General features: G+C 46.8%; 1 protein-coding gene across 1 annotated transcript in view; it reads right to left on the reverse strand.

Annotated features, from left to right (window-relative positions):
• Nucleotides 1–13,679: 13,679 nt before the first annotated feature.
• LOC101612387 (eppin) overlaps nucleotides 13,680–27,564 on the reverse strand; it is a 56,290-nt gene continuing 42,405 nt past the window's right edge. Inside the window, exon 4 of the mRNA XM_004663826.1 lies at nucleotides 13,680–13,897. Coding sequence (XP_004663883.1) covers nucleotides 13,680–13,897 — 218 coding nt within the window. The remainder of the gene's footprint in view (nucleotides 13,898–27,564) is intronic.

Genomic DNA, 27,564 nt, shown 5'->3' on the forward strand with positions numbered 1-27,564 from the left:
AGGCTGATCTGGAACTCACTGTGTAGTCCCAGGCTGGTGTTGAATTCACAGTGGTCCACCTGCTTCGGCTTTCCCCTTGCTAGAATTTAGGGTGTGTGCTTTCCCTCTTCCTTCATCCAAATAGCATCATCAATTGCCAAGACTGTTAGCAGGGGTGGCCATGTGACCCCCAAGACCAAATCTAGTCACATCTGTGTCCACAATACACTGCTCTGTGCACCTTCAAACCGCTGTGCCGCCCGAGCTCAGAGCCCAATCCCGCCTCTCCAGCTTCCCTCTGTTGCCACCTCTGACACTCATCTTCTCAACCTCATGCTCTGCGATCACGGGTTCCTGCTCTTGTCCACCCAGGGTAGATCCCAAGCTTTGCTAGCTGCCTAGGTGCTCTCCTATTGCTTCTTCCAAACCCTTCCTGGGAGAGATACTGGACACACATGTTGAGGAAAAGGAAGAAAGGAAGAAAGGAAGAGAGAAAGAGAGAAAGAAAGAAAGAAAGAAAGAAAGAAAGAAAGGAAGAAAGAAAGAAAGAAGGAAAGAAGGAAAGAAAGAAAGAGAAAAATGGGAAGGAAGGAAGAAAGAAAAGAAGAAAAGAGGGAAAGTGTTGAAAGGTCACTCTGGTGGGGGGTTGGTAAAGGAAAAAATTACATGAAAACAATGTCAACATGAATCTATTCCAATAAGGGCGAGGGAGAAACCAAACAGAAAACCCCCATAGAAGGTGGACAAAACTTAACCCTAAAGCCATGGGTTTTGATGGTAAATCCCAGGGCCAGAATTGAGTTGCCCCCCGCCCACCACCACAGACACAATGAGCGATTGGTCAGACTGATACATGAGGTCCCCAAAATAATGCATGCCATGGCCAAAGCACTTGGTTACCTGCCAGATTAAAAGGTAAGACTATCACTGCAGACACCCCAGCCTGTGGTCACAGGACTCTGATAGACCATGCTAGAACAGAGAGGGAATCAAGTCTGCTCCTGCTCGCCCTCCTAGCGCTGGAAACTGCTATGGGAGTTGCTCGGGCATCATGTTTGCAAACAGTGAATAAGCAGGAGGTTCTGCCAGGTTATAACTCACCCAGCTGGACAAGAAGTACAGACCCATGCAACAGTGGCACAAAGCCTAAGCAGGCAATCAACTGTTCTTGAATTGGACAGGAGCCCTTCTCAGAGGGCAAGAACTTTTATTGAGTGCTAGGAACTGAGCCAGGTTGCCAAGGAGAGACTCTAGAGGGAACCTCCACTGCTCTTTGACTATGCAGTTGGGCGTACGCATCAGGAAATCTAATGACTCTATTTATCCTCTTTAATTGAAGCTGCTCTCAGTTAGGGCTGGAAAGTTTCTACATGTGTGTGCACCCACACACGCACACATGTGTGCATAAAGTATGAGTGGGGTAGTGTATGCACACGTGTGTACAAATGTGCAGACTCTAGGGGGATGTTTGGGGAGGCCAGTAGGGAATGTTGAGTGCCATTTCCTATTGCTGATCCACATCCATCAACTTCCTTTCTTTTTCTTTTTTCTTTTTTGTAAAGACAATGGTGTTTTGAAATTTTCATATATTTATTTATTAGAGTAAGAGAGAGAGGGAGAGAGATTACAAGAATGAGAATGGGCACTCCAGGTCTTACAGCCACTGCAAACGAACTCGAGACACATGTACCCCATTGTCCATCCAGTTAACAGGGATCCTGGGTTATGAAAGTTGGATCCTTTGGCTTTGCAGGCAAGCTCCTTGGCCCCTAAGCCATCCTTTCAGCGCGGCCCCCTCTTTTTTTGTTTTTTTCTATGTAGGGTCTCATTCTACCCCAGGCTGAACTGGAATTCGCTAAGTAGTGTCAGGCTGGCCTCGAACTTACAGATATCCTCTTACCTCTGCCTCCCATGTGCTGGGCTTAAAACCATGTGCCACTATGCCCAGCTCTAAATACTTATTTGAGATAAGATCTACCCCTCAACTAAAAGCTGCCCTTGGTTTTTTTTTTTTTTTTTTTTAGTCAGCAAGCCTCTGCTATTTTCTAGTGTCTGGATCCAGCATGATGGGGGTGCAAAGGTAAAAGGCTACACTGAAATGTCATGTGAGTTTTAAGGGAATCTAACCTAGTGGTTTTAAGCCTTCTCAGGCCTTCATCCTCAAAACACGCATTCTTGACCAACATGCCATCTCCCTAACACTGCTGTTTTTAAAGCAGGATATCCTTCAATGTCGTTCCTAGGTCGAGTCTTTACCTCATGATTTTTTTCATTAGTTCCCAGCCTTACATGTTGATGTGCATTTCTCATGTTTGCTCACACGTTCTGACTTCTCACTGGGAATGGAAGGTTATCATGGGCAAGGTCTGAGTTTCAAGTCGTGTCGATGGTGAAGTGCCTGTCAGACCATCTGGCACAGGAAGGATGTGTCAGGAAGGTTCTCAGTTAGAGAGAAAACCTGAAGCTTAGCATTTAATGAGCAGAGGTTTGTCCAGTGCACTATGAGGTAAATACAGCCCTTTAGGTTCTCACACTGTGAAACTGTCGGCTATTGCTCTCAGCATGTGACAGCTGGTATGTGGTGACCCTTTAATGGTCCTCACTGTGCACACCAAGAACACAGAAGCCGAGAGAGGCTGATCACCGTTCCTGAGGTCAACAGCTGCTCAGGGACTTAAATGGAGGTGACGCATCAAAAAGAGCACTGAGGCAGCGAGATCTCAAGATGGAGGCCAGCCTGCGGTGCCGGCGGAGTCGTGCTTCCGAAACAAAGCCCCATCCGGGGAGATGGCTCAGTGGTCAAACACTCGTCATGCAAGGGCGAGGCCTGCCTGGATCTCCAGTACCCGTGTCAGATCTTAGATGTGGTGGCTCACACCCGTAACCCTAGTGCTGAGAGATGGAGGTTGGCTGCTTAGTTTGTTTGGTGAATGCAGCGAGGCCCAGCTTCAGTGAGGAGAGGGGAAGCCTCCACACCACACACACACACATGCACGTGACCTATACCAACCACACACAGACACACACATGCACACATGTGCACTTGACCCACTCCAACATGAATATACCCAGACCACACACACATGCACATACAGCAGTCCCAGAAAAGCTGGGTGGCCCATTGCTCTGAGGATCAAGTTCAGCCCTCTGAGCCTTTCTCCATGTCCAGTTTCATCCTTCTCATTAGTAAACCTTCTCATCTCATAACTTTCTCCAATCGCTGCCCTTTGTAGGTTTAATCATGCTGCTTCTTAATGCAGAGACTTCTCTCGAGCTGTTCCACGTGTCTGCCCTTCCCTTTTATTTGGCTGTGTGAGATCCCTCTTTGAAACCTTCACCCACACATCCCTTTCCCACGAAATCCTCCTATGGACACAGTAAGTGGAGCCCGTCGTTGGTGTCAGTGCCACAGGTACCCAGACTTATTCTTGAATAAATAAATGGACGAAGCCGGGCGTGGTGGCACACGCATTTAGTCCCAGCACTCAGGAGGCAGAGGTAGGAGGATCACCGTGAGTTCGAGGCCACCCTGAGACGCCATGGTGAATTCAGGTCAGCCTGGGGCAGAGTGAGACCCTACCTCGAAACCCCCCACCAAAAAAAAGGGCTAACCGCGTTTGATGGTCTTCTTTGGAGCCCGAGAATATGAGCAGAGAGGTGAAAATAGGGAGGCACTCAGGGTTTTACTAGACAGAGTCCTCAACATTAAACCCGGAAGTACCATGTACATAGTTCCTCCTTGTCATACCACCTGATACACTGTTGGCATCTCATGAGTCCTTAGTGGCTACAGGACAACTTAAAGAGCCCCAAATAGCAGCCCAAAGTTTATGTGGTCCAATACCTAACACTGTGGAATAAAAGATAAAACTAAGGCCCTCAAAGTAAAGCTACATCTTTCTCATCATAAAATGGATGGAAAAATTGAAATAAAGGTCTCTCTAGCCGATTTTGACAGCTTTTTTTTTTTTTTTTAAATTACTTTTGGGTTAGAGAGATGGCTTAGCAGTTAAGGTCCTTGTGTGTAAGAATGCACGTTATGCAAGCATGCAATGTCACAAATGCACCACAAGGGGACGCACGCATCTGGAGTTAGGTCATAGTGGATGAATTGGTGGCTTTTTGTGGATACTGGCATTTGAACCTAGGACTTCAGGCTTACAAATAAGCACCTTAACCACAAAGCCATTTCTCCAGCCTCAAGCAATACAACTTTTGTGTGAAATAGAAGCTACATTGACATTCTTGGCCAGACATTTGCCCTCAGTGAGCAGAGATAGTGGGTGGGAAAATGTTGCAGCAAGAGGAGAGGAGGAAAGGACAGGAGACAGTTCAGCATATTGAGGCGTACCGACACCGACGCGTATACATTTCAACCCACAGCTGTACTTGCAGCATATCTTCTTATTGTCTCGGCAATCCTCGTGCTTTTTACACTGGTTGATTTCATGATATTCACAAGTTACTCTCTTTTTGGGACATTTTCCTGTGGGAAGAGAAGACATGTTCCCTTGAGGCACTGAAGAGGCTAGTATTTCCCTCCTCGGGTCCAGAGCACCACTGCAGAGGTGTGGATGCTATTTTCCCCTCACCTGTCACCTCAAGAATGGGACCCCAGAACCTCATAATTCTCACCAGGCCAGCTGTGCCTCAACCACATACTGGCTCTGCATCCATTCACGAACCCTAAACCTCTGGGGCTCCCTGAACAAGGACCTGCTCCTTTGGAACTATTCTGGTCATTTGGCCTTGTGCCTGGATGGTCTCAGGAGGTCTGTAGCCGTTGGTGACTGACATCCCTATTCTCACTTCAGGAGGCTGGGCTGGGCTGCTGTGCGCATGGTAGGCAACTTGTTCGGACATTGTTTCCCCATTGTCTAGAGGCTCATTTTGAAGTCTAAGGCAACAAATTTTGAAGAGTCACAGTCAAGCTGTCTAGGATTAGATAACAGCTAGTGCATGAAAACACAAAGCTCCTTCTATGTACTTGACCTTTAACCCTTTATCCTCATAACAAAATGATGGCTGAGTCCTACCAGAATTTACAGACGCACTGCAAGCATGTGTAGATCCTGTCATATGTGCAGAGTGCCATAGCTATTAAGGAGTAAAGGCTGGATTTGAAATTTCCACATGGCACCTGAGCACTCAGTTTCAACTCTGACTTATTGAGTGTTCCACAGATTTCAGTTATGAAGTATTTCATCATTATGCAGGAAGTCTATAGGATTTTTTTTTTTTAATTTTGGTCTGGCTTCAGCCATGGCTGACCTGGAATTCACTCTGTATTCCCCAGCTGGCCCTGAATTCATAGGAATCTTCCTATGATTGCCTCCTGAGTGCTGGGATTAAAGATGGGCACCACCATCTAAGAACCCACGCCATCAGTAAAAGTCTTGTTGGTAACCAGTTTCTAAAGCCTATTCCATGAGCTCTTGTTAAGACACCTTCAGAAAGCACACTTTGGGTAGGTGGGGGTAGAGCTCCCTGCTAAAGCCAAGGTCCATGCATTCACCAGGCGGGTCTTCCTGCAGAAAGGTATTGAAATAGAGATTCTACACGTCCCCATTCCCACCTGCAATCCCAGCCTGAAGGGAGACAAGTATTCCCTATTGGTGAAGCTGTCCTTGTTTCCCCACTCAAGTCCCCTCTCTGTGTTCCAAAGACTGTCCCCAGTACTTACCATCAAAGGACCCCTCAGCCAGCTCATGTTCCTGGAAATCGCAGAAAAGGATGAAGGGTACGAGGAATAGCAGAAGTCCAGAGTGTTCCATTAAAGGAGATAGTGACCAGGCTGGAGCGCACACAGCTTCGACGCAGCTAGTCACTTGCCCTGCCTGTGCACTAGGGCTTCCTGAGCCAAACTCCAGGAAGCAAATGTGGACACTCCCCCCACTGGGAACAACAGGTCCCTGAGGCTACCAGTGAGATGCGCTGTAGCTACAGAGCTGACTCTTCAAAGATTCACCCCATCCACGCTCTCTGATTCCTGATCTCCTAAGGAGAAGAAACCTGTTTTCGTGGTTATTGCAGAATCTCTTAACAGAAGTGATGGCCAACTCCAGAACCTTCTTTTCTCTAGGAATACTTTTGGTGTCAATAGTAATGTAGTTCTTAGATGTAGGGACACGAATCAGTTCTTAAGACTTCTCCTTCACATGTGATATTCCCTCACCAAATGGAGAGGACGTGATTTAAGATCCCCAGCAACCACAGATGTGCGAGATGTGGTCATCTAATCAGCCACCTGCCTGGTTCTCTGTTTTTTCTCTCTTGTTTCTCTCCCACATAATTCAGCCATATGTTTGTGCCATCATTACGTTTACTGTACGTACCCGTCATGATTGCATTTTGGATTCTTATGTCTGGTGTTTATTCCAAGTAGTTTCATAGGACGCGTCCACTTTGGGACTAGCATTCTTGGTGGGGATAATTTACCTTGTCTTCCTCTGTTGTTTGTCTACCACAGACAATGTGAGGAGGATCATCAGACCCACCTAAGGTCCAGACACCCCCTGTGCCAGCTCGATACAATGACACGCAATGTCCCACGACCTCACGAGGGGAAATAGAGTGTGTAGAGAATAAAAGATCCAGGAACAATGTCCTCCACTAAGCAGTAGCTTCGGAGTCCCCACTCTCTGTAGGTAAGCCCTCACCCCGAGGCTGATGGAGGAGCATTTGAAGGGGTAATCCTGGTGTAGTTAGACCCCCAGAAGTGCTGTTTTAGGGTCTCATGCTCTATAAGTAAGCCCTCACTCCCTGCTGAGGGAGAAACATCTGTGCGGGTAACCCTGATATCCTGAGTCCCACTGAAGCGATGCCTATGGTCTCATACTCCTTTACAGGGAAAAGGGGCTTCTAGAATGGTCACAGGGAAGATGTCAAGTTGTCACTCAGGGTGCAAAGAGACTTCTCCGTGTTGCAGCTGCTCTGGAGTCCCGATGCTCTGTTAGGAAGCCTTCATCCTGAGGCTGAGGTAGGAGCATCCAAGGAGTAATTTTGACATGAGAATTGCCACCAGAGTGGCTATTTTGGGGATCCCATGTTCCTATAGTAACCCCTGTTAGTATCCATAAGTGTCTTTCCCAATAAACTCTGTTGTTCACCCAACTGGTGTTGGCATCATGGCACTTTCATGTGACATCTGAGCTTAATCTGTGCCAAAGATGTGTGTCTGCGTCTCCCCAGAGGAAAAGGTTCCCACAGCAGACATGCTGACCTCTTGTTCTCTGAAAGCTGTTCAGAGAAGGTTATGAATACATGTAAGTTACTGGACCTAGAGATGTCAGTTCTCAGAGGGCACTTTATTGAGGAAGCCAAAATATTTGTAGGGATAAATGTGGGTCCTGAAAGGTGAAGAGAAAGGGCCTCTCAGTGGGAAAGGGTCACGGGTGAAGGGCATAGTGTTTGAGGAGAAGTTGAGTTATGGGAAGAGAGAAAACAAATCCTGGGCTACATTTGAAAGAGTCAATGTCTTGGTGGCAAAAAATGTGCTCATAGCTCATAGCTGACTAGGTGCTCTCATATTGCTTCTTCCAAGCCCTTTCTGGGAGGGATAATTGACACAGAAGTTGAGTCAAAAAAGAAAGAAAGGTCACTGGGGTGGGGAGATCAGGAGTGAAAGAATTACATTTGCCAATATAGAACACTAGTCAGGAATTCATGGAGAAAGCCCTGGATTGAGACACATTCTGGAGATCCTGGAGATCTTCCAACTTCCACCATTGATACCAGGATTTTTTCTCTGAAATACAGCAGAAGAAAGGTTAAGATGCTTTGGACCTGACCACCTTAGGAACCGAATCTTCTGATGAATGGGAAAAGGGAGATGGGATCATGTTTTACACCTTTTGGCAAGATGTGCCGAGAGAGGTGACAGGGCCCTGGTGGCTCACAGAGGGTCAGCCATACATTCAGCTGTGCTAGCTTCACAGCTGTTGTGCTGACCTAGTAGTCCATGACAACCGTCTTTATCTCCCCTGGGACTCGGTCTGGTCCTTTACACCACTTGTGGTTCCTTTCTGCTGCTCACCTGACACCTGCTGCCTCCTTCTCATCTCTCTTCCCCGGTGTATCCTTCAACTTACCCCTCTAAAACGTGCATTACTACTGTCCACACAGGCCACCCCAAGACTGCCAAGGTCTTGCAATGGACTTTCACAAAGATCTCTGTTTGAGCCTGGAGGTGGCGGGAGAGGGGAGGGGCTGGGAGCTTGGCGACTTACTTGGTTTTTTCTCACAAATTTGTAAACACACGCTTTCACTTTGGAAGTTGTTACCGTTCCCTGCGCAACCACTGTAGGTGAATCGTTCGCATGAGTTAGTTTCTTGTATGTAAGTCCAGCGTTGTGTGTAGGCAACACAGGTGCCAATGACAAGCGGATCCGTGCATACGTCTGTGGGGAGACAATGGAGCACTGATGCCTGGGTGCCAACTGCCCTGGACAGCACCCCCCTTCCCTTCCGTGTCCATGGCTCCCTTACTCGCCACGAGAGGCAAACCTGACCCAGGCTGTTCTCCTCATTCTATGGGATCTGGACCAGTCCCTGCAACGTCTCTGGGCTTTGACTTCCTCACACCTGAGAGAGAACACAGACTTCCTGCTCGTCTGACAGGATCCGTGCAGGAAGCAGAAGAAGCATCGCCACCAGCGCTCAGCTGTGTCTCCTCCACACCCGGACACCTAGAGCTTCGGGATCGAGCCCGTTACACGGCTCTCCGTTCACTCCTCTCTGCCTCTTTCTTTTGTAAAAATTTATACATATACATAAATATATATATGTATATATATTATAAAATGAAATAAGTATTAAATAAATTAATATTAAATTTTAAATGACTTAAAAATATTCAAATTATTGTAAAAAAATTTAAGTAAATTATAAATATGCATATTGACAGGTTAAACTCTTTCATCCCCTCCCTCCTTCTGTGTCCATGGGACCCTCCTCAGTGTGGTTATAGGATTCACGGTGGAGTCATGAAGTCCTTAGCCAGTCTCCTTAGCATATTGGGGGGACCATGCCTCAGGGTACTCTTACCTACTCTATGGTTATTAAAATCTTACTGCAGTAATCCTGGGACCTTGTATTTTTATTATTTGTTTGTTTGTTTTCTGAGGTAGGGCCTCGCTCTAGCCCAGGCTGATCTGGAACTCACTGTGTAGTCCCAGGCTGGCGTTGAATTCACAGTGGTCCACCTGCTTCGGCTTCCCCCGTGCTAGAATTAATGGTGTGTGCTTTCCCTCTTCCTTCATCCAAATAGCATCATCAATTGCCAAGACTGTTAGCAGGGGTGGCCATGTGACCCCCAAGACCAAATCTACTCACATCTGTGTCCACAATACACTGCTCTGTGCACCTCCAAACTGCTGTGCCGCCCGAGCTCAGAGCCCAATCCCGCCTCTGCAGCTTCCCTCTGTTGCCACCTCTGACACTCATCTTCTCAACCTCATGCTCTGCGATCACGGGTTCCTGCTCTTGTCCACCCAGGGTAGATCCCAAGCTTTGCTAGCTGCCTAGGTGCTCTCCTATTGCTTCTTCCAGACCCTTCCTGGGAGAGATACTGTACACATAAGTTGAGGAAAAGGAAGAAAGAAAGAATGAATGAAAGAAAGAAAGAGAGAGAGAGAGAGAGAGAGAGAGAGAGAGAGAGAGAAAGGAAAGGAAAGGAAGGAAGGAAGGAAGGAAGGAAGGAAGGAAGGAAGGAAGGAAGGAAGGAAGGAAGAAACAAGGAAGTCAGGAAAGAGGAAAGAAAAAAAGTCAGGCAGGAATAAAGGAAGGAAGGTGTGGAATGGTCACTGGGGTGGGGAAAACGTGAGGGAAAAAATTACATGAAACCAATGTCAACGTGAATCAATTCCAATAAGGGCGAGGAAGAACCCAAACAGAAAACCCTCATAGAAGGTTTACAAAACTTAACCCTAAAGCCATGGACACTGGTTGGTAAATCCCAGGGCCAGAATTGAGTTGGTCCCCGCCCACCACCCCCCACGCAGTGAGCAATTTGTCAGACAGATACATGAGGTCCCCAAAGTAATGCATCCTATGGCCAAAGCACTTGGTTACCTGCCAGAGCTACAAGATAAGATTACTGCTTTAGACACCCCAGCCTGTGGTCACAGGACTCTGATAGACCATGCTAGAACAGAGAGGGAATCTAGTCTGCTCCTGCTCGCCCTCCTAGCGCTGGAAAGTGCTATGGGAGTTGCTCGGGCATCATGTTTGCAAACAGTGAATAAGCAGGAGGTTCTGCCAGGTTAGAAGTCACCCAGCTGGGTCAAGAAGAACAGACCCGTGTAACCGTGGCACAAAGCCTAGGCGGGCAATCAACTGTTCTCAAATTGGACAGGAGCCCTTCTCAGAGGGCAAGAACTTTTATTGAGTGCTGGGAACTGAGCCAGGTTCCCAAGGAGAGACTCTAGAGGGAACCTCCACTGCTCTTTGACTAAGAAGTTGGGTGTACGCATCAGGAAATCTAATAACTCTATTTATCCTCTTTAATTGAAGCTGCTCTCAGTTTGGGCTGGAAAGTTTCTACATGTGTGTGAACCCACACACGCACACATGTGTGCATAAAGTATGAGTGGCATAGTGTATGCACACGTATGTACAAATGTGCATACTCTAGGTGGAATGTATGGGGAGGCCAGTAGGGAATGTTGAGTGCCCTTTTCCATTGCTGATCCACATCCATCTACCTCTTTTCTTTTTTTAAAGACAATGGTGGTTTTAAATTTTTTGTTTATATATTTGTAAGAGTCAGAGAGAGGGGGCGAGAGAGAAGAATGAGAATGGGCACTCCAGAGCTTACAGCCCCTGCAAACAAACTTGTGACTCATGTGCCCCATTGTCCATCCGGCTACAGGGGTCCTGGGACATGGAAGTTGGATCCTTTGGCTTTGCAGGCAAGGGGCCTAAGCTGCTAAGCCATCCTTCCAGCACTGCCCCCCCGCCTTTTTTTTCTAGGTAGGGTCTCACTCTACCCCAGGCTGACCTGGCATTCACTATGTAGTCTCAGGCTGGCCTCAAACTCATAGAGATCCTCTTACCTCTGCCTCCCATGTGCTTGGATTAAAGCCATGTGCCACTATGCCCAGCTCCAAATACTTCTTTGAGATAAGTTCTACCCCTCAACCAAGAGATGCCCCTGGTTGTTTTTTTTTTAGTCAGGAAGCCTCTGCTATTTTCTAGTGTCTGGATCCAGCATACTGGGGGTGCAAAGGTGAAAGGCTACACTGAAATTTCATGTGAGTCCTAAGGGAATCTAGATTAGTGGTTTCAAGCCGGCTCGGGCCCTCATCCTCAGCAACAAGCATTCTTGACCAACATGCCATCTCCCTAGCTCTGCTGTTTTTGAAGCAGGGTATCCTTCATGGTCGTTCCTAGGTCCAGTTTTTACCTCATGATCTCTTTCATTAGTTCCCAGCCTTACATGTAGATGTAGATGTAGGTCATCATGGGCAAGTTCTGTGTTCAAATCGTGTCGATGGTGCAGTGCCTGGCAGATCATCTGGCACAGGAAGAATGTGTCAGGAAGGTTCTCAGTTAGAGAGAAAACCTGAAGCTTAGCATTTAATGAGCAGAGGTTTGTCCAGTGCACTATGAGGTAAATACAGCCCTTTAGGTCCTCACACTGTGAAACTGTCGGCTATTGCTCTCAGCATGTGACAGGTGGTATGTGGTGACCCTTCAATGGTCCTCACTGTGCACACCAAGAACACAGAAGCCGGGAGAGGCTGATCACCGTTCCTGAGGTCAACAGCTGCTCAGGGACTTAAATGGAGGTGACGCATCAAACAAGAGCACTGAGGCAGCGAGATCTCAAGATGGAGGCCAGTCTGCGGTGCCGGCGGAGTCGTGCTTCCGAAACAAAGCCCCATCCGGGGAGATGGCTCAGTGGTCAAACACTCGTCATGCAAGGGCGAGGCCTGCCTGGATCTCCAGTACCCGTGTCAGATCTTAGATGTGGTGGCTCACACCCGTAACCCTAGTGCTGAGAGATGGAGGTTGGCTGCTTAGTTTGTGTAGTGAAAGCAGTGAGGTCCAGGTTTAGTAAGGAGAGGGGAAGCCTCCACACCTTGCACACAAGAGCACTTAACCCATACCAACATGAATATACACACAGAGACACACACATGCACACATGTGCACTTGACCCACTCCAACATGCATACACACAGACACACACACACACATGCACATACAGCAGTCCCAGAAAAGCTGGATGGTCCATTGCTCTGAGGATCAAGTTCAGACCTCTGAGCCTTTCTCCATGTCCAGTTTCATCCTTCTCATTAGTAAACCTTCTCATCTCATACTTTCTATAATCGCTGCCCTTTGTAGGTTTAATCATGCTGCTTGTTAATGCAGAGACTTCTCTCGAGCTGTTCCATGTGTCTGCCCTTCCCTTTTATATGGCTGTGTGAGATCCATCTTTTAAACCTTCACCCACACATCCCTTTTCCACGAAATCCTCCTATGGACACACTAAGTGGAGCCCGTCTTTGGTGTCAGTGCCACAGGTACCTAGACATATTGTTGAATGAATATATGGACGAACAGCCTTTGATGGTCTTCTTTGGAGCCCACTGATATGAGCAGAGAGGTGAGAAGTAGTTAGGGAGGCACTCAGGGTTTTTACTAGACAGAGTCCTGGAAAATAAACCCGGAAGTACCATGTACATAGTTCCTCCTTTTCATACCACCTGATACACTGTTGGCATCTCATGAGTCCTTAGTGGCTACAGGACAACTTAGAAGAGCCCCAAATAGCAGCCCAAAGTTTATGTGGTCCAATACCTCACACTGTGGAATAAAAGATAAAACTAAGGCCCTCAAAGTAAAGCTACATCTTTCTCATCATAAAAGGGATGGAAAAATTGAAATAAATGTCTCTCTAGCCAAATGTGACAGCTTTTTTTAAAAAAAAATTATTTTGGGGCTGGAGAGATGGCTTAGCAGTTAAGGTGCTTGTGTGTAAAGCCTAAGAATGCATCTTCAAATCCCCAGGTCCCACATAGCTATACACAGAGATGCAAGCATGCAATGTCACACATGGACCACAAGGGGGCGCACGCCTTGGAGTTACATCAGAGTGGATGAATTGGTGTGCCAGGGCCTCAGTTACTGCAATGAAATTCCAGATGCTTCTGCCACCTAGTGTGTGTGTATGACCTTGCGCTTGTGTCACCTTTGTGCTTCTGGTTTACGGGGTATCTGGAGAGAGTTTGTACGTGTGTCCTGAGGCTTTTCAGGCAAGTGCCTTAACCACTAAGAAATCTCTCCTGCCTAAAAATTATTTATTAATATTTGACAGAGAGAAAAAATGAATCTGGGTGGCACATGCCTTTAATGCCAGCACTTGAGAGGCATAGGTATGAGGAACCCTGTGAGTTTGAGGCCATCCTAAGACTACAGTGTGAGATCTGGGTCAGCCTGGGCTATAGTGAGACCCTACCTCAAGAGAGAGAGAGAGAGAGAGAGTGAGCACCCCAGGGCATCTCGTCCCTGTAAACAAACTCCAGATGCATGGGCCACCTTGTGTATTTGGCTTTATGTGGATACTGGCTTTTGAACCTGGGCCATCAGGCTTACAAATAAGCACCTTAACCACTAAGCCGTTTCTCCAGACTCAAGCATGACAACTTTTGTGTGAAATAGAAGCTACATTGACATTCTTGGTCAGACATTAGCCCTCAGTGAGCGGAGATAGTGGGTGGGACAATGTTGCAATAAGAAGAGGAGGAGAGGACAGGAGACAGTTCAGCATATTGAGGCGTACCAGCTTTGACGTCTAAACATTTCATCCCACAGCTGAAATCGCAGCACTTCTTCTTGTCTGGGCAGTGCTGGTCCTTTGTACACTGGCCGATTTCCTCATATTCACAAGTTACTTCCTTTTTGGGACATTTTGCTGAGGGAAGAGAAGACATGTTCCCTTGAGGCACTGAAGAGGCTAGTGTTTCCCTCCTCGGGTCCAGGGCACCACTGCAGTGGTGTGGATGCTATTTTCCCCTCACCTGTCACCTCAAGAATGGGACCCTAGAAGCTCATAATTCTCACCATGCCAGCTATACCTCAACCACATACTGGCTCAGCATCCACTCACGAACCCTAAACCTCTGGGGCTCCCTGAACAAGGACCTGCTCCTTTGGAACTATCCTGGTCATTTGACCTTGTTTCCTAATGGTCTCAGGAGGTGCTGACATCCCTATTCTCACTTCAGGAGGCTGGGCTGGGCTGCTCTGCGCATGGCAGGCACCTTCTGAGGACATCGTTTCCCCATTGTGTAGAGGCTCATTTTGAAGTCTAAGGCAACAAATTTTGAAGAGTCACAGTCAAGCTGTCTAGGATTAGATAACAGCTAGTGCATGAAAACACAAAGCTCCTTCTATGTACTTGACCTTTAACCCTTTATCCTCATAACAAAATGATGGCTGAGTCCTACCAGAATTTACAGACTCACTGCAAGCATGTGTAGATCCTGTCACATGTACAGAGTGACATAGCTGTTAAGGAGTAAAGCCCGGATTTGAAATTGCCACATGGCACCCGAGCACTTAGTTTCAACTCTGACTTATTGAGTGTTCCACGGATTTCAGTTATGAAGTATTTCATCATTATACAGGATGTCTAGAGGGTATTCTTTATTTATATTTTTTAATTTTTATTAATTTATTTGCAAGCATAGAGAGAGAGAGAGACAGACAGACAGACAGACAGACATTGAAAGAGAGAATGGGCATGCCAGGACCTATAGCCAATATAAACAAACTCCAGATACATGTGCCCCTTGTACATCTAGATTACGTGGGTCCTGGGGAATTGAACCTGTGTCCTTTGGCTTTGCCGGTAAATGCCTTAACCACTAAGCCATCTCTCCAGCCACCTCGCCCCTTTTTAAGGTAAATTCTTTTCTAGTGCAGGCTGACCTGGAATTTACTCTGTAGTCCCAGGCTGGCCCTGAATTCATAGGAATACTCCTATCTCTGCTTCCTGAATGCTGGGATTAAAGATGGGCACCCCCACCTAAGAACCCACGCCATCTGTAAAAGTCTTGTTGGTTACCAGTTTCACAATCCATCCCATGAACTCTTGTTAAGACACCTTCAGAGAGCACACTTTGGGTAGGTGGGGGTAGAGCTCCCTGCTAATGCCAAGGTCCATGCATTCACTAGGGGGTCTTACCTGCAGAAAGGTATTGAAATAAAGATTCTACACCTCCCCTTTCCCACCTACAATCCCAGTCTGAAGTGAGAAAAGTATTCCCTATTGGTGAAGCTGTCCTTGTTTCTCCACTCAAGTCCCCTCTCGGTGTTACAAAGACTGTCCCCAGTACTTACCTCGTAAGGACCCCTCAGCCAGCTCATGTTCCTGGAAATCCCATAGGAAAATGAAGGATACCAGGAATAGCAGAAATCCAGAGTGTCCCATTAAAGGAGACAGTGACCAGGCTGGAGTCCACACAGCTGCGAAGCAGCTAGTCACTTGCCCTGCCTCTGCACTAGGGCTTCCTGACCCAACCCTCCAGGAAACAAATGTGGACACTCCCCCCACTGGGAACAACAGGACCCCGAGGCTGCCAGTGAGATGTGCTGTAGCTACAGAGCTGACTCTTCAAAGGTTCACCCCATCCACGCTCACTGGATCCCTGCTCTCCTAACGAGAAGAGATTGATTTTTCTGGTTATTGCAGAATCTCTTAACAGAAGTGATGGCCAACTCCAGAACCTTCTTTTATCCAGGAACAATTTTGATGTCAATAGTAATCTAGTTCTTGGATGTTGGGAGATGGATCAGTTGGTAAGACTTCTTCTTCACCTGCCTTCTGCCCTCACCAAAAGGAGAGGACGTGATTTCAGATCCCCAGCACCCACAGAAGTGCTAGATGTGGTGACATGCTGCTTGGATCCCAGTGCTTTGGAGCTGGATGTGGGAGCATCCCTTACTTTGACAGTTAGCCTTCGATTGACGATTTCACCCTATAAGCATGTTTCTGGAACTACCTGGGAGGTATTTTCTAGATTAGGTTAACTGACATGTGAGGACCCTCCTTAATATAAGGTGGAATAATTTCTTGGATTAGAGTCCCCAATTGAAGAAATAACAGAAAGTAAGTGACGCATGCATCACTCTGTCGTGCGCCACACTCCCTGCCCCCATAAACTAAAAGCGATCGGCTACCACCATCTCCTGCCACCTTAACTTTCCCAGCATGATGGACCCAGAATCTCTCTCTGAAAGCAGAGCTCGCAGATTTGGCTAGGTGATCTTGACAGCTTGCCCAAGCGTGTCAGCTACTTTCGTCATTGCTGTGACTTACTCCTTGTCAGAAAGCAGCAGGTGGAAGGAAGGGCTTATCTGGGTTTACACTTAGAGGCAGCAGTCCATCATGTCTCTGTAATTTTTTTTTTAGCTTTTTCCTACTTTTCCTCTTTATGACCCTCTGCCTTGATGTGGTTCTTATCCTTCACCTCCTTGTCTTCTCTTTGGTCCACCTCTGATCTTCAGCCATTGTCAAACAATCAAGATGTTGTCAGGTGCATAGGAAAACTCCTATTCCTGGTTGAGTATCAGCTGAAGTTATGGTACTCGGAAAGCAGGAGAGTACGAGAAAGCCAACAGAGATACTCCATTGTCAAGTGTAATTTAGCACAGACAGTATGGGAAAAAAAGAACATCACAATTATGGCTTCAGAACCAGGTCCCACACAGGACTGGGAGGAACACAGTAAGACTCTCACACAGCTGCCTTTAGCCCAGCCAGACCATGCTCTTTCTTTGCCTCATAATCTAAACCTCACAGTCCTTTGGTCCTTCTGCATCTAGGTCACTCAACTCTGACCAGAATGGTCCATCAAACTATGCCTTTAGCACTGCAAGATATCTCTTTGACCAAGGCCCAACAGTATTCCAATAGTCTTCTTTATTCCAGTCAGCTTTTGGCCTCGAAAGACAAAAAGCTGGGCTGGAGGGATGGTTTAGCAGTTAAGGTGTTTGCCTGTGAAGCCAAGGGACCTGGGTTCGATTCCCCAGGACCCACATTAGCCAGACGCACAAAGGGATGCTCAAGTCTGGAGCTCATTTGCAGTGGCTGGAAGCCCTGGTGCACCCATTCTCTCTCTCCCTCTTTCTCTGTCAAATAAATAAATTAATTAAAATAAAATATCTGGCTTTACATGGGTAACTGGAGAAATGAACCTGGGTCCTTAGGCTTTGCAGGCAAGCACCTTAACGACTACACCATCCCTCCAGCCCCAGAAAGTTTTTTTTTTTTCTTTATTTGTCTTATAGTCTTGAGGCGAAACTCCATGATGGCAGGGGAAAGACGGTAGAATAGAGGCTGGGCCTCACCTTGCCACAGCAGGTAGCAAGCAGCAGCGAGAGTGAGCTGAGCTAACACTGGCCAGTTAGGACTAATACTGACAAGGTCCACCCCAGCAATACAGCTCCTCTAGCAAGGCTCCAACCTCCTAACTGGCCATCAGCTGGGGACCAAGCATTGTGAACACATGAGTTCATGGGGAACACCTGAACCATGTCACCACATCTATGGGTTGTCCTATTTCTGCCTACGAACATCTGGATTGTAGGCATGTGTTGCCAGGTCTGACTCTTCCTTGGGTGTTAAGGGCCTGAGTTCAGGTCCTCATTCCGTTGTGGCAAGCACTTCTCTAGTCCCATCTCTTATTTATTTCCTGTTAAATTTGAAAGATGGTCTCATTAAACACCCCAGGCTACTTGTGATTCTCCTTCCCCAGTCTCCTCTGTGACCAGCAGGCTCACTGTCTTTTCTGGACAGTCATGTACAGTACGTTTTGATGCTTCCCCAGATGTAGCATTGTATCACTGTCACTTCTAACTATGGCTACAGAATACCCAGCACTGAGTGACACAAACTCGTCTCCAGCAGCAGGATGCTTACTTGACTGTTGTGGGTTACCTCTGGGTTCCTGGGTGTTTACTGTGTCTGCATATTTGGGAGCAGTGAAGGATTTACTGTCAAAGGTACCCAGATAGGCAACACTGGCTCAGTCTCTTAGCTTCCTTGTCAATGGACATAAATGAAAAAAAAAAAAAAAAGGTGCCTCTGTATAGCAGTTACATTGTCGTTGCTATGACAAAACACTAGACCTGAAGCAGTTTATGGAAGGAAAGGGTTTATCTCCAGCTAGCTTATGAACACCCAATAGGGTTGGACAAATCAACCTCAGTGACAAACTTCCTTCGACAAGACTCCATGTTCCGAGACTCTGCCAGCTGGGAGTTCATTGTGAATGAAGCTTCATCACAGATTCATGAGGCTAAGGGAGGGGTTTCCACTCACACCACCATGACATGGCTCCTTGGAAGGTAGCCGAGGGAGCTGGACTATAGTTCCCTGTGGCAGACAGCCCAAGAATCAGCTCAATTGTTATAAGTAGCTTGAGAACAAAGCTTGCCCTGGACCTGTCCCTCGCAGTGACACGTGAAATTGGAGGTGAGTCAAGTATGCTGAGGTGAGGCAATAGCAAGCAGTCCGTGCTCCTGTCTACCTCAGGCTCCACCTTGTGCTTCTTGGGACATCTCCACAATGAACCCCTTGACCCTGTGCCCTTGTAGCAGGGTCAGTCTCTAGAGCATCCATACTAAGGCAAAAGCCATGGGCATTAGAATTTTACCATCAGAAACAAATTACTAGGGCTGGAGAGATGGCTTAGCAGTTAAGATGCTTTCCTGTGAAGCCTAAGGACTCGGGTTCAATGCTCCAGATCCCACATAAGCCAGACGCACAAGGTGAGGCAAGTGCACAAGGTGGCACATGTGTCTGGAGTTCAACTGCAGTGGCTGGAGGCCCTCTCTCTCTCTCTCTCTCTCTCTCTCTCTCTTGCTATCTCTCTCTTGCTATCTCTTTCTCTTTCACATAAAAAAGTCCAGTTTGTTGGGCTTTTCTCAAAAATTATTATTCATTTGTGTGTGTGTGTGTGTGTGTGTGAGTGTGTGTGTGTGTGTGTGTGTGTGTGTGTGTGTGTGTAAGAATGAGCCTGGACCACTGAAAGCATGTGGAAGTTGGCAGAATCATTTATGCCCCACCGTTATTTGTTTGTTTGTTTGTTTGTTTGTTTGTTTTGGTGAAACTGCCTCTTGCTGCTGCAGACAAGCAGTGAACAACAGGCTTTACAAACAAGCCTCTTTAACTGCAGAGCCTTTTCTCCAGCCTACCTTTAAAAAATACTGAAAGAAAACATCCATGGAGTTCTCTCCTCTCAATTGTCTGACTGTCCCCATTCCCTAGAGTAGTGTCACCAGAAGTTTCACTGATACCTTGCTCTTCCCAAAGTGTGACATGACAACCAGATAGAAGTTGCCTCAGAATGGCAGATCTAATCTAAGTATTTTAAAGTTTCATTTTATTTTCATTTTATTTATTTGAGAGAGGGGAAAATGGGTGTGCCAGGGCATTCAGCTGCTGCCAGTGAACTCCAGAAGTATGCTTCACCTTGTGCATCTGGCTTATGTGGATCCTGGGGAATCGAACCTGGGTCCTTTGGCTTTGCAGGTAAGTGCCTTATCCACTAAGACATCCCTCCATCCCTAATATAAGTATTTTATTGAGAATAATTTGGAGCTACTCAGGGATATTCAAGAACCACTGGAAGTCTGGCAGGAGCAAATGAGGTATTGTTAGCTCTGGAGTGCACATAGAAGACATTATGCATCCAAGAAGTGTAGATGGAGAAAGGGAAGACAGATCCTTGGATTCACTGCTATGCTGAGCTGAGACCTTGCAGTGTTGGGAGTAGGCACTAGGCGCCGTTCAGGATCAAGGCAGGGGCAGAGCCAGAGTCTGGAGCAGGAGCCCAATCCTGATGATGCCTCTGGCGCATCTGTCTCCAGTCTGCCTACTGAGAATGTAAGAAGAAATAGTTAAGCATCTTGGAACCTACAACCTCACACCATGCAAGTGTTGTCCAAACAGGCTGCCTGTTCCTTGCTCCCCAGTAGTTGGTCTCTTAGGTGTCAACCCCTCTTCAGCCCAGCACACTCTTACCCTGCCCAGTCCTTTTATATCAGCTTCTTCCTTCCTCAAGAAATCTCCTCTAGGGCTGGAGAAATGGCTTAGCGGTTAAGCTCTTGCCTGTGAAGCCTAAGGACCCCAGTTCGAGGATTCCCCAGGGCCCACTTTAGCCAGATGCACAATGGGGCGCATGCGTCTGGAATTCATTTGCAGTGGCTGGAGGCCCTAGCATGCCCATTCTCTTTCTGTGTCTGCCTTTCTCTCTGTGTCTGTCATTCTCAAATAAATAAAAAGTGAACAATTTTTTTTTTAAAGAAATGTCCTTTATTCTCTCCCTCCTTCAATTACCTATTGCTCAGCATATTAAAGCAAGCATTTTCATTTCTGTCAAGATTTGATGAACGGGGATGGAAGGACGGCTTAGTGGTTAAGGCGTTTTCCTGCAAAGCCAAAGGCCCAGGTTCGATTCCCCAGGACCCACGTTACCCAGATGCACAAAGGGGCATACACGTCTGAGGTTTGTTTGAAGGGGCTGGAGGCCCTGGTGAGCCCATTCTCTCTCTCTCTCTCTCTCTCTCTCTCTCTCTCTCTCTCTCCACCTCTTTCTCTGTCAAATAATTAAATAAATAAATGAAATATTGTTAAAAAATAAAAAAATTAATAAGATTTGATGGATGGTGTTGAGAAGGAATCCACTGGGTCTTTTGTTTTCCATAGCATCGTTCACATGATCATCTGAGACGCTCCTGGATTGGGCAGTTGACTCAAGGTTGGAAACTAGTACTGGCTCTCAGCTAGAGCCTACCTTGGGCTGGGGGTCAACACACCCACAAAAACATCTCTAGTATGGCACTGAGTATGGCTAGGCCTCTTCTACAGCCTCCATTCGCTCCCCCCTCTCCACAACAAGCTTCCCATGAGGACCAAGTAAAAGCCACCAATTTTTGTCCCAACATTTGAAGTCACTCTGCATCATTTCCAGTCATTCCTTTGGTTAAAACAGAGCAATCCAAAAAGAGGGCACCCAGATGCCAGTGCTATGTGGGAGGCATATGAAATTCTTTTGACACCAAGTGTTTAATTTTTTTTTTTAAAAAAAGGATATGTTGCTTACTCCTGTTTCATTATTCACCCTTCCTTTCTTACTTCACTCCACCTCCTCCTGTTATTTTGTAACTGGAGTATCAAGGCCACAGAAAAGAAAAGGAAAAAAATCTGACTCCTTACCACAACCCAAAAGACAGATCCAGATGGAAGAGAGGCCTTCTGGAGGGCAATTGACAATGAAAATGATGGATCCAAGCCTTAGGGTTCCCCCTTGACCAAGCCCCTCTAGTGATTGTAGGAATGGTTGTATCCCATGTGTTCAATTTGGCAGTGACTGGTGACATCTGAAAGTAAGATGTTCTAACCAGAAGCAGCCACCCTGCTTTCCTTTATAATCTGTCATCACACTTCTCCTGGCTCAGGTCATACTGGAATGGATGCCAGGGTTTTTGGCACCCAGACAAAAGGAACTTGATTGTGGGCCACATTTAGTTTAGTGCCAGTGAACTGTGTGTAGGTTGCTTGCTGCCATGTCTCCTTGTTGAGACTGGATCCTGGCTGCTTTGGTAGAGTGAAGGCTGCCACAGTGTGTATTGTGTACTGTGCCCAGTCCTTGACCCCGAGGAAAGGCACTAGGGATGACATCTTGGTATGCGTGTATCTACCCGTACATGGATGAGCATTGTGGGGGAGAAAGAGTTTTTGAACATGTTGAGGAGTATGAAATGCAAGCTTCTAGAAAATTCTTCTAAACTCCAAATACACAAAATATATGTAGAAAACAAATCTTTCTGTATGTGTTGTAGGGGATGGATCTCAGAGCCTCACAAATGCCACATCCTCAGCAGCCCCCCAAAAATAAGTTCCTATGGATGCCTGCTTAGATCTTGACTCATAAGAACAACTGTAATAAGTCAATATAGGATTTGAATGGTATTATGAATATTTCTGTTTTAAGAAATGTTATCAAAATACCTTTATTATATTTCCCATGCTTTTGATCGCCTTGCTCAGTTTGTTATAAACTGACTTACCGTGAGAAGCACCGTTGGTATGCCTTCTCGTATGCGCAGCATACAACTGATCAAATGTGACTGGAGAGATGGCTCAGCATTAAAGATGCTTGCAAAGCCTGCCTGTCTGCCCAGGTTTAATTCCCCAGCAGCACATAAATCATGATGCTGTCTGCAAGAGTCCCTGGCACACCCATGTGGACATACACACACACACACACACACAGAAATTAATTTACAAAGAATAATAAAATAAAGCTTAAAAATAAAAGATTACTGTGTCATAGCTGGGCGTAGTGGCACACACCTTTAATCCCAGCATTTGGGAGGCAGAGGTAGGAGGATCACCATGAGTTCAAGGCCAATCTGAGACCACATAGGGAATTCCAGGTCAGCCTGGGCCACAGTGAGACCCTACCTTGAAAAACCAAAAACATATTTTGATCAGTTGTGAGTGGAAAGACTGAGTTTTCTCTCCATTCTTTCTATAAAAATAGGTTGTTTAAACTGAGGACCAAAAAAAGTAAAAGCCACACCCTCACATCCTATACCTAAATCGGTGCAAAACTGAACTGCAGTTTCTCTCCAGCCTGGCACAGATAGGATTTGTCTCAAGTAGAAGGTAAATTGAGATCCTTGGTCAGACATGAACCCTCAGTGACATGGAAAAAAGGCTGGGACAAGTTCAGAACAAGAGGACTGGAGGGCAGACATGAGGCAGATCAGGGCATCAGACAGGCACCTTCTTGGAGGCATCACATGTCCTGCCCCAGGGCAGCACCTCATGTCAAATGGACACTTTCTGTTGGTTTACACTCATGTTGTATAGGCGCTTTACCCAGTGCTCCTGTTAGAGGACAAGCTGGTAGGAGAAGAGAAGACAGGGTCACATCAGGTTTTGAAGAGGCTGTTGATCTCCCTCCCCAGATCCAGGGCACCATTGCAGAACTGGGAAGACTATGTTCCCCTCACCTGTCACCCAAAGAATGTAATCCTCAGGGGCTCTGGACTCTCGCCATGCCAGCCATGCCCCCCACCACATAGTGACACAGCATCTAATCCCCACCCATGTCCCCTAGCCCTACCACTTCTGGGGTTCCCTGTACAAGGACCTGCTCCTTTGGGGCTATTCTGGTTATTTGCCCTTGTATTTGGATGGAGTTAGGAGGTGCTGTAGCCATTGGTGACTTCCATCTCTATTCTGGCATCAGAAGGCTAGCCTGGGCTACTCTGGGGATGGAAGGAAAATTCCCTGGCTATCATTTCTCCATTGTCTAGAGGGTCATTTTGAAGTCTAAGGCAACAAGGTTTGCAAAGCCATCATCAAGTTGCCTAGGGTGACATGGCCACTGCGGATGCAGTACTTCCTAGGCACTTGGCCTTTTCTCCTTAGTCTTCATTAGAAAATGCTGGGTGAGTCCCACTGGCATTTACAGGCACAGCAAAGGCATAAGGACGCTACGTCATGCGTAGTGACATGTAGATGTTAAGGACCAGAGTCAGGATTTGAACTTCCTCTATCTCCTGAGCACTCAGTTTCATCTCCAACCTTGTCCATGTTCCCTGTGTTTCAGCTGCTTAGTGTTTCATCCTTACACAGCGTTTCTAGAGGCTATTTGGTACTCCAGAGGTGAGGGTCCTCTGTGGCTGTATGAAATCTTCTAGAAGCTGATGAGTGTGGGGCCACAGAAGCCAGTCCTTAAAGAAAAAAAAAATGTCTTTATATGTCAAGTCCCTAGAGTTGATTTTGGGAGCTCTAGTCCAGGCACCTTGAGGGACTATGCATTTGAATGGTCAGGGGAGGAGAAAATACCAAAGACCAAGGTCCCTCAGTTCACCAAGGGCGCCTTACCTAAACCAAAGGTGTGAAATAAGTCTTCTACATCACCTCGTGCCTATCTGCCATCCGAGGCTAAAGTCATTTCTCAGCGGTGATGCTGTCGTGTGTTTCTCCAAACTGCAAGTTCTCTCTCTCCATGACAAGGAATGTGTCCCCAATATTTATACTTCAGGCACTGCTCGGCCAGCTCCTGTTCCTGGGAAATGTACAGGCCGATGAAAGGCACCAGGAATGGCAGAAGTCCTGAGTGTGTCCTTAGAGAAAACGGTCTGCCTAGCAGCATGCAAACGGAGAAGCAGCTACATGGATCTCTGCCTACGGTTTCCCGACCCGCTTCTCCAAGACACAAATCTGGACGCTCCCTCCACTGGGAACAACAGGTCCCCAGGGACACCAGCTGTACCTACAGTGCTGACTCTTAATAACTTACTTCTGATGCTCAGGAAGCCAAGCCCTCCAGCTCTGTGATCTACTGAGGAGGACAAACTGGTCTGGGGTATTGCAGAATCTCTCAGCAGAATGGATGCCCCACCACAGAGCCTTCCCTTCCCCTCGGGCAGTTTGGAGGTCAAGATGTCCTAGTTCCTTGGGCAGAGAGATGGATTAGTTGGTAAGAGTGCTTGCTGCCCAAGTGTGAGGACAGGTGCTGCTAACCCCCACGCTCCCCTAGGTGCAGGGCAGGGTGATGTAATCCCCGGTGATCAGGAGAGGAGATAGGCAGAGGTACAGGGGTTTAATGGTGAATCTTTGTTTATCAGCTTGACAGAGTTGACATTGACCACAGAAACACATCTAGCCACCACAAGCATCACAGGTGCCTCACTCTCATGTCCACTACCTGACTCGACAACTACACGTGAATAACTCAGCCTCAGAAGTGCAAGACTAAACCAAGGTCTTTATTGAGAAAACTGGAGCTGGGCAGGGGGCCTCAGCGAGCTCTGGAAGTTGGGCCTGAGAAAGTGAGGCGTAGTCAGAGTTGGAATGCGCACAGAAGACATGAATCCAAAGAGTGGAGGTGGAGGAGGAGGAGGCAGGTCCAGGGATTCACTGCTGCGATGGGCTGAGGCCTTGCAGAGCTGGGAGGGGTCGCTGGGAGCCAGCGTGGAGCACGGCGGGGGCAGAGGCTGAGCCTGGAGCGGGAGCCCAGTGCTGGAGCTTCCCAGTGCGTCCTTCTCTGGCCATTCTGCTGACGACGTGGGAAGATGTCACCAAGCGTCTTGCCTTCAGCTTCTCTCTGGAGCACGAAGTTCCGTTTATACATCTTTACAAAGGAGGAGATTAAAAGTGGGTTTGGTAAGGTGGGGGCAAAAGTGAGCAAAGTGCCAGCATAAACATGTGTAAAAACAAAATAAATCTCATTATTTTCTATGCACACTAAAATTAACAATAAAACAAATATGAGTAAATTTGCTCGTCCAGGGAAATATTAATGCAATTTGTGTGTGTGTGTGTGTGTGTGTGTGTGTGTGTTTTGAGGCAGGGTCTCATTCTAGCCCAGGCTGACCTGGAATTCACTATGTAGGGCAGCCTTGAATTCATGTTGATCCTCCTACCTCTGCCCTCCCAAGTGCTGGGATTAAAGGTGTATACCACCACTCCAGGCTTAATACAACTTTATTGTTGGAAGAAAGTAGTGGTGATCTTTTAGATTTCAACCCCTCTTCTGCCCAGCCCTCTCTGACCTTGCCCAGTCCTTTGAAATCATATTCTTCCTTCCTCAAGGCATGTTCCTATTCTCTCCCTCCTTCAATTACCCACTGCTCACATTTAAAAATAACGATTTTCATTTCTCCTGAGAGTTGTTAGATGGAATCAGGAAGGAATCCACCTGGTTCTCTTTTTCTTCCCTCCTTTCTTTTTTTCTCTTTCTTTCTTTCTTTCTTTCTTTCTTTCTTTCTTTCTTTCTTTCTTTCTTTCTTTCTTTCTTTCTTTCTTTCTTTCTTTTTGGTAACATCGTTCACCTAATCATCTGAGACTCTCCTGGACTGGGCAGCTGACTCATGGCTGGAAATGAGTGCTGGCCATCAGCTAGAGCCCATCGGGGGCCATAGGTTAGCCCGCCCACAAAACATCTCCAGTTTGGTGCTGAGCATGGTTAGGCTTCTTCCACAACCTCTGTTCCTTTCCCCCTCCCCACAACAAGCTTCCTATGAGGATCAGTAAAATCCACCAATTTTGTCCCAACATTTGAAGTCACTCCATCATTTCTAGTCATTCCATTGGTCCAAATAGAGCAATTCAAAGAGAAGGCGCATAAATGCCAGTTTTAGGTGGAAGGCATGTGAGATTCTTTGGATACCCACGTTTTAATATTTTTTTTTTTTTAGAGAGAGAGAGAGAGATAGAGAGAAGAGAGAATTGGAGCACCAGGGCCTCAGCCACTGCAATCGAACTCCAGACCATTGCGTCACCTAGTGGACATGTGCAACCTTGCACTTGCCTCACGTTTGTGCATCTGGCTTATGTGGGATGGAGAGAGTCAAATATGGGTAGCCCTGCTTTTAATTTTTAAAATGTCATGTTGGGCCTGAAGAGATGGCTTAGCAGTTAAGGCACTTGCCTGTGAAGCCTAAGGGCCCATGTTCGACACTCCAGATCCCACATAAGCCAGATGCACAAAGGTGAGGTAAGTGCATGGTTTCACAGGCCCACTAGGTGGCGAAAACGTCTGGAGTTCGATTGCAGTGGCTGGGGCCCTGATGCACTCTTTCCTCTCTCTCTCTCTCAAAAAAATTAAATTTAAACAAGTACTATAAACACCCGTCATCTTGCCCCCTATCATTTCATTCTTTACCTTCCCTGCCTTTTCTCCTCTCTATCTCCTTCCTTTATTTTGTATTTGTAGTAACAGAGTCACAAAAAAAAAAAAGAAAGAAAGAAAGAAAGAAACCTCCTCTTACCATAGCCCAGAAGACAGATCCATGAGTCTTCTGGAGGGCAATTGACAATGAAAATGATGGATCCAAGCCTTAGGGTTCCCCCTTGACCAAGCCCCTCTAGTGATTGTAGGAATGGTTGTATCCCATGTGTTCAATTTGGCAGTGACTGGTGACATCTGAAAGTAAGATGTTCTAACCAGAAGCAGCCACCCTGCTTTCCTTTATACTCTGTCATCACACTTCTCCTGGCTCAGGTCATATTGGAATGGATGCCAGGGTTTTTGGCACCCAGACAAAAGGAACTTGATTGTGGGCCACATTTAGTTTAGTGCCAGTGAACTGTGTGTAGGTTGCTTGCTGCCATGTCTCCTTGTTGGGACTGGATCCTGGCTGCTTTGGTAGAGTGAAGGCTGCCACAGTGTGTATTGTGTACTGTGCCCAGTCCTTGACCCCGAGGAAAGGTACTAGGGATGACATCTTGGTATGCTTGTATCTACCCGTACATGGATGAGCATTGTGGGGGAGAAAGAGTTTTTAAACATGTTAAGTATGAAATACAAGTATCTAAAAAATCCTTCCAAATTCCAGATACACAATATATATATAGAAATAAAATCTTTTGGAAGCTGGAGAGATGGCTTAGCAGTTAGGGAAATTACCTGTAAAGCCAAAGTACCCAGGTTCAATTCTCCAGGACACATATAAGCCAGATGCACAAGATGTCACATGTGTCTGGAGTTTGTTTGCAGTGGCTGAAGACTCTGGTGCTCTCCTTCTCCCCCTCCCCAAATAGATAGATTT

This window comes from Jaculus jaculus, chromosome 8 (assembly GCF_020740685.1).
Source record: "Jaculus jaculus isolate mJacJac1 chromosome 8, mJacJac1.mat.Y.cur, whole genome shotgun sequence".
In the NCBI taxonomy this organism is placed as follows: domain Eukaryota; kingdom Metazoa; phylum Chordata; class Mammalia; order Rodentia; family Dipodidae; genus Jaculus; species Jaculus jaculus.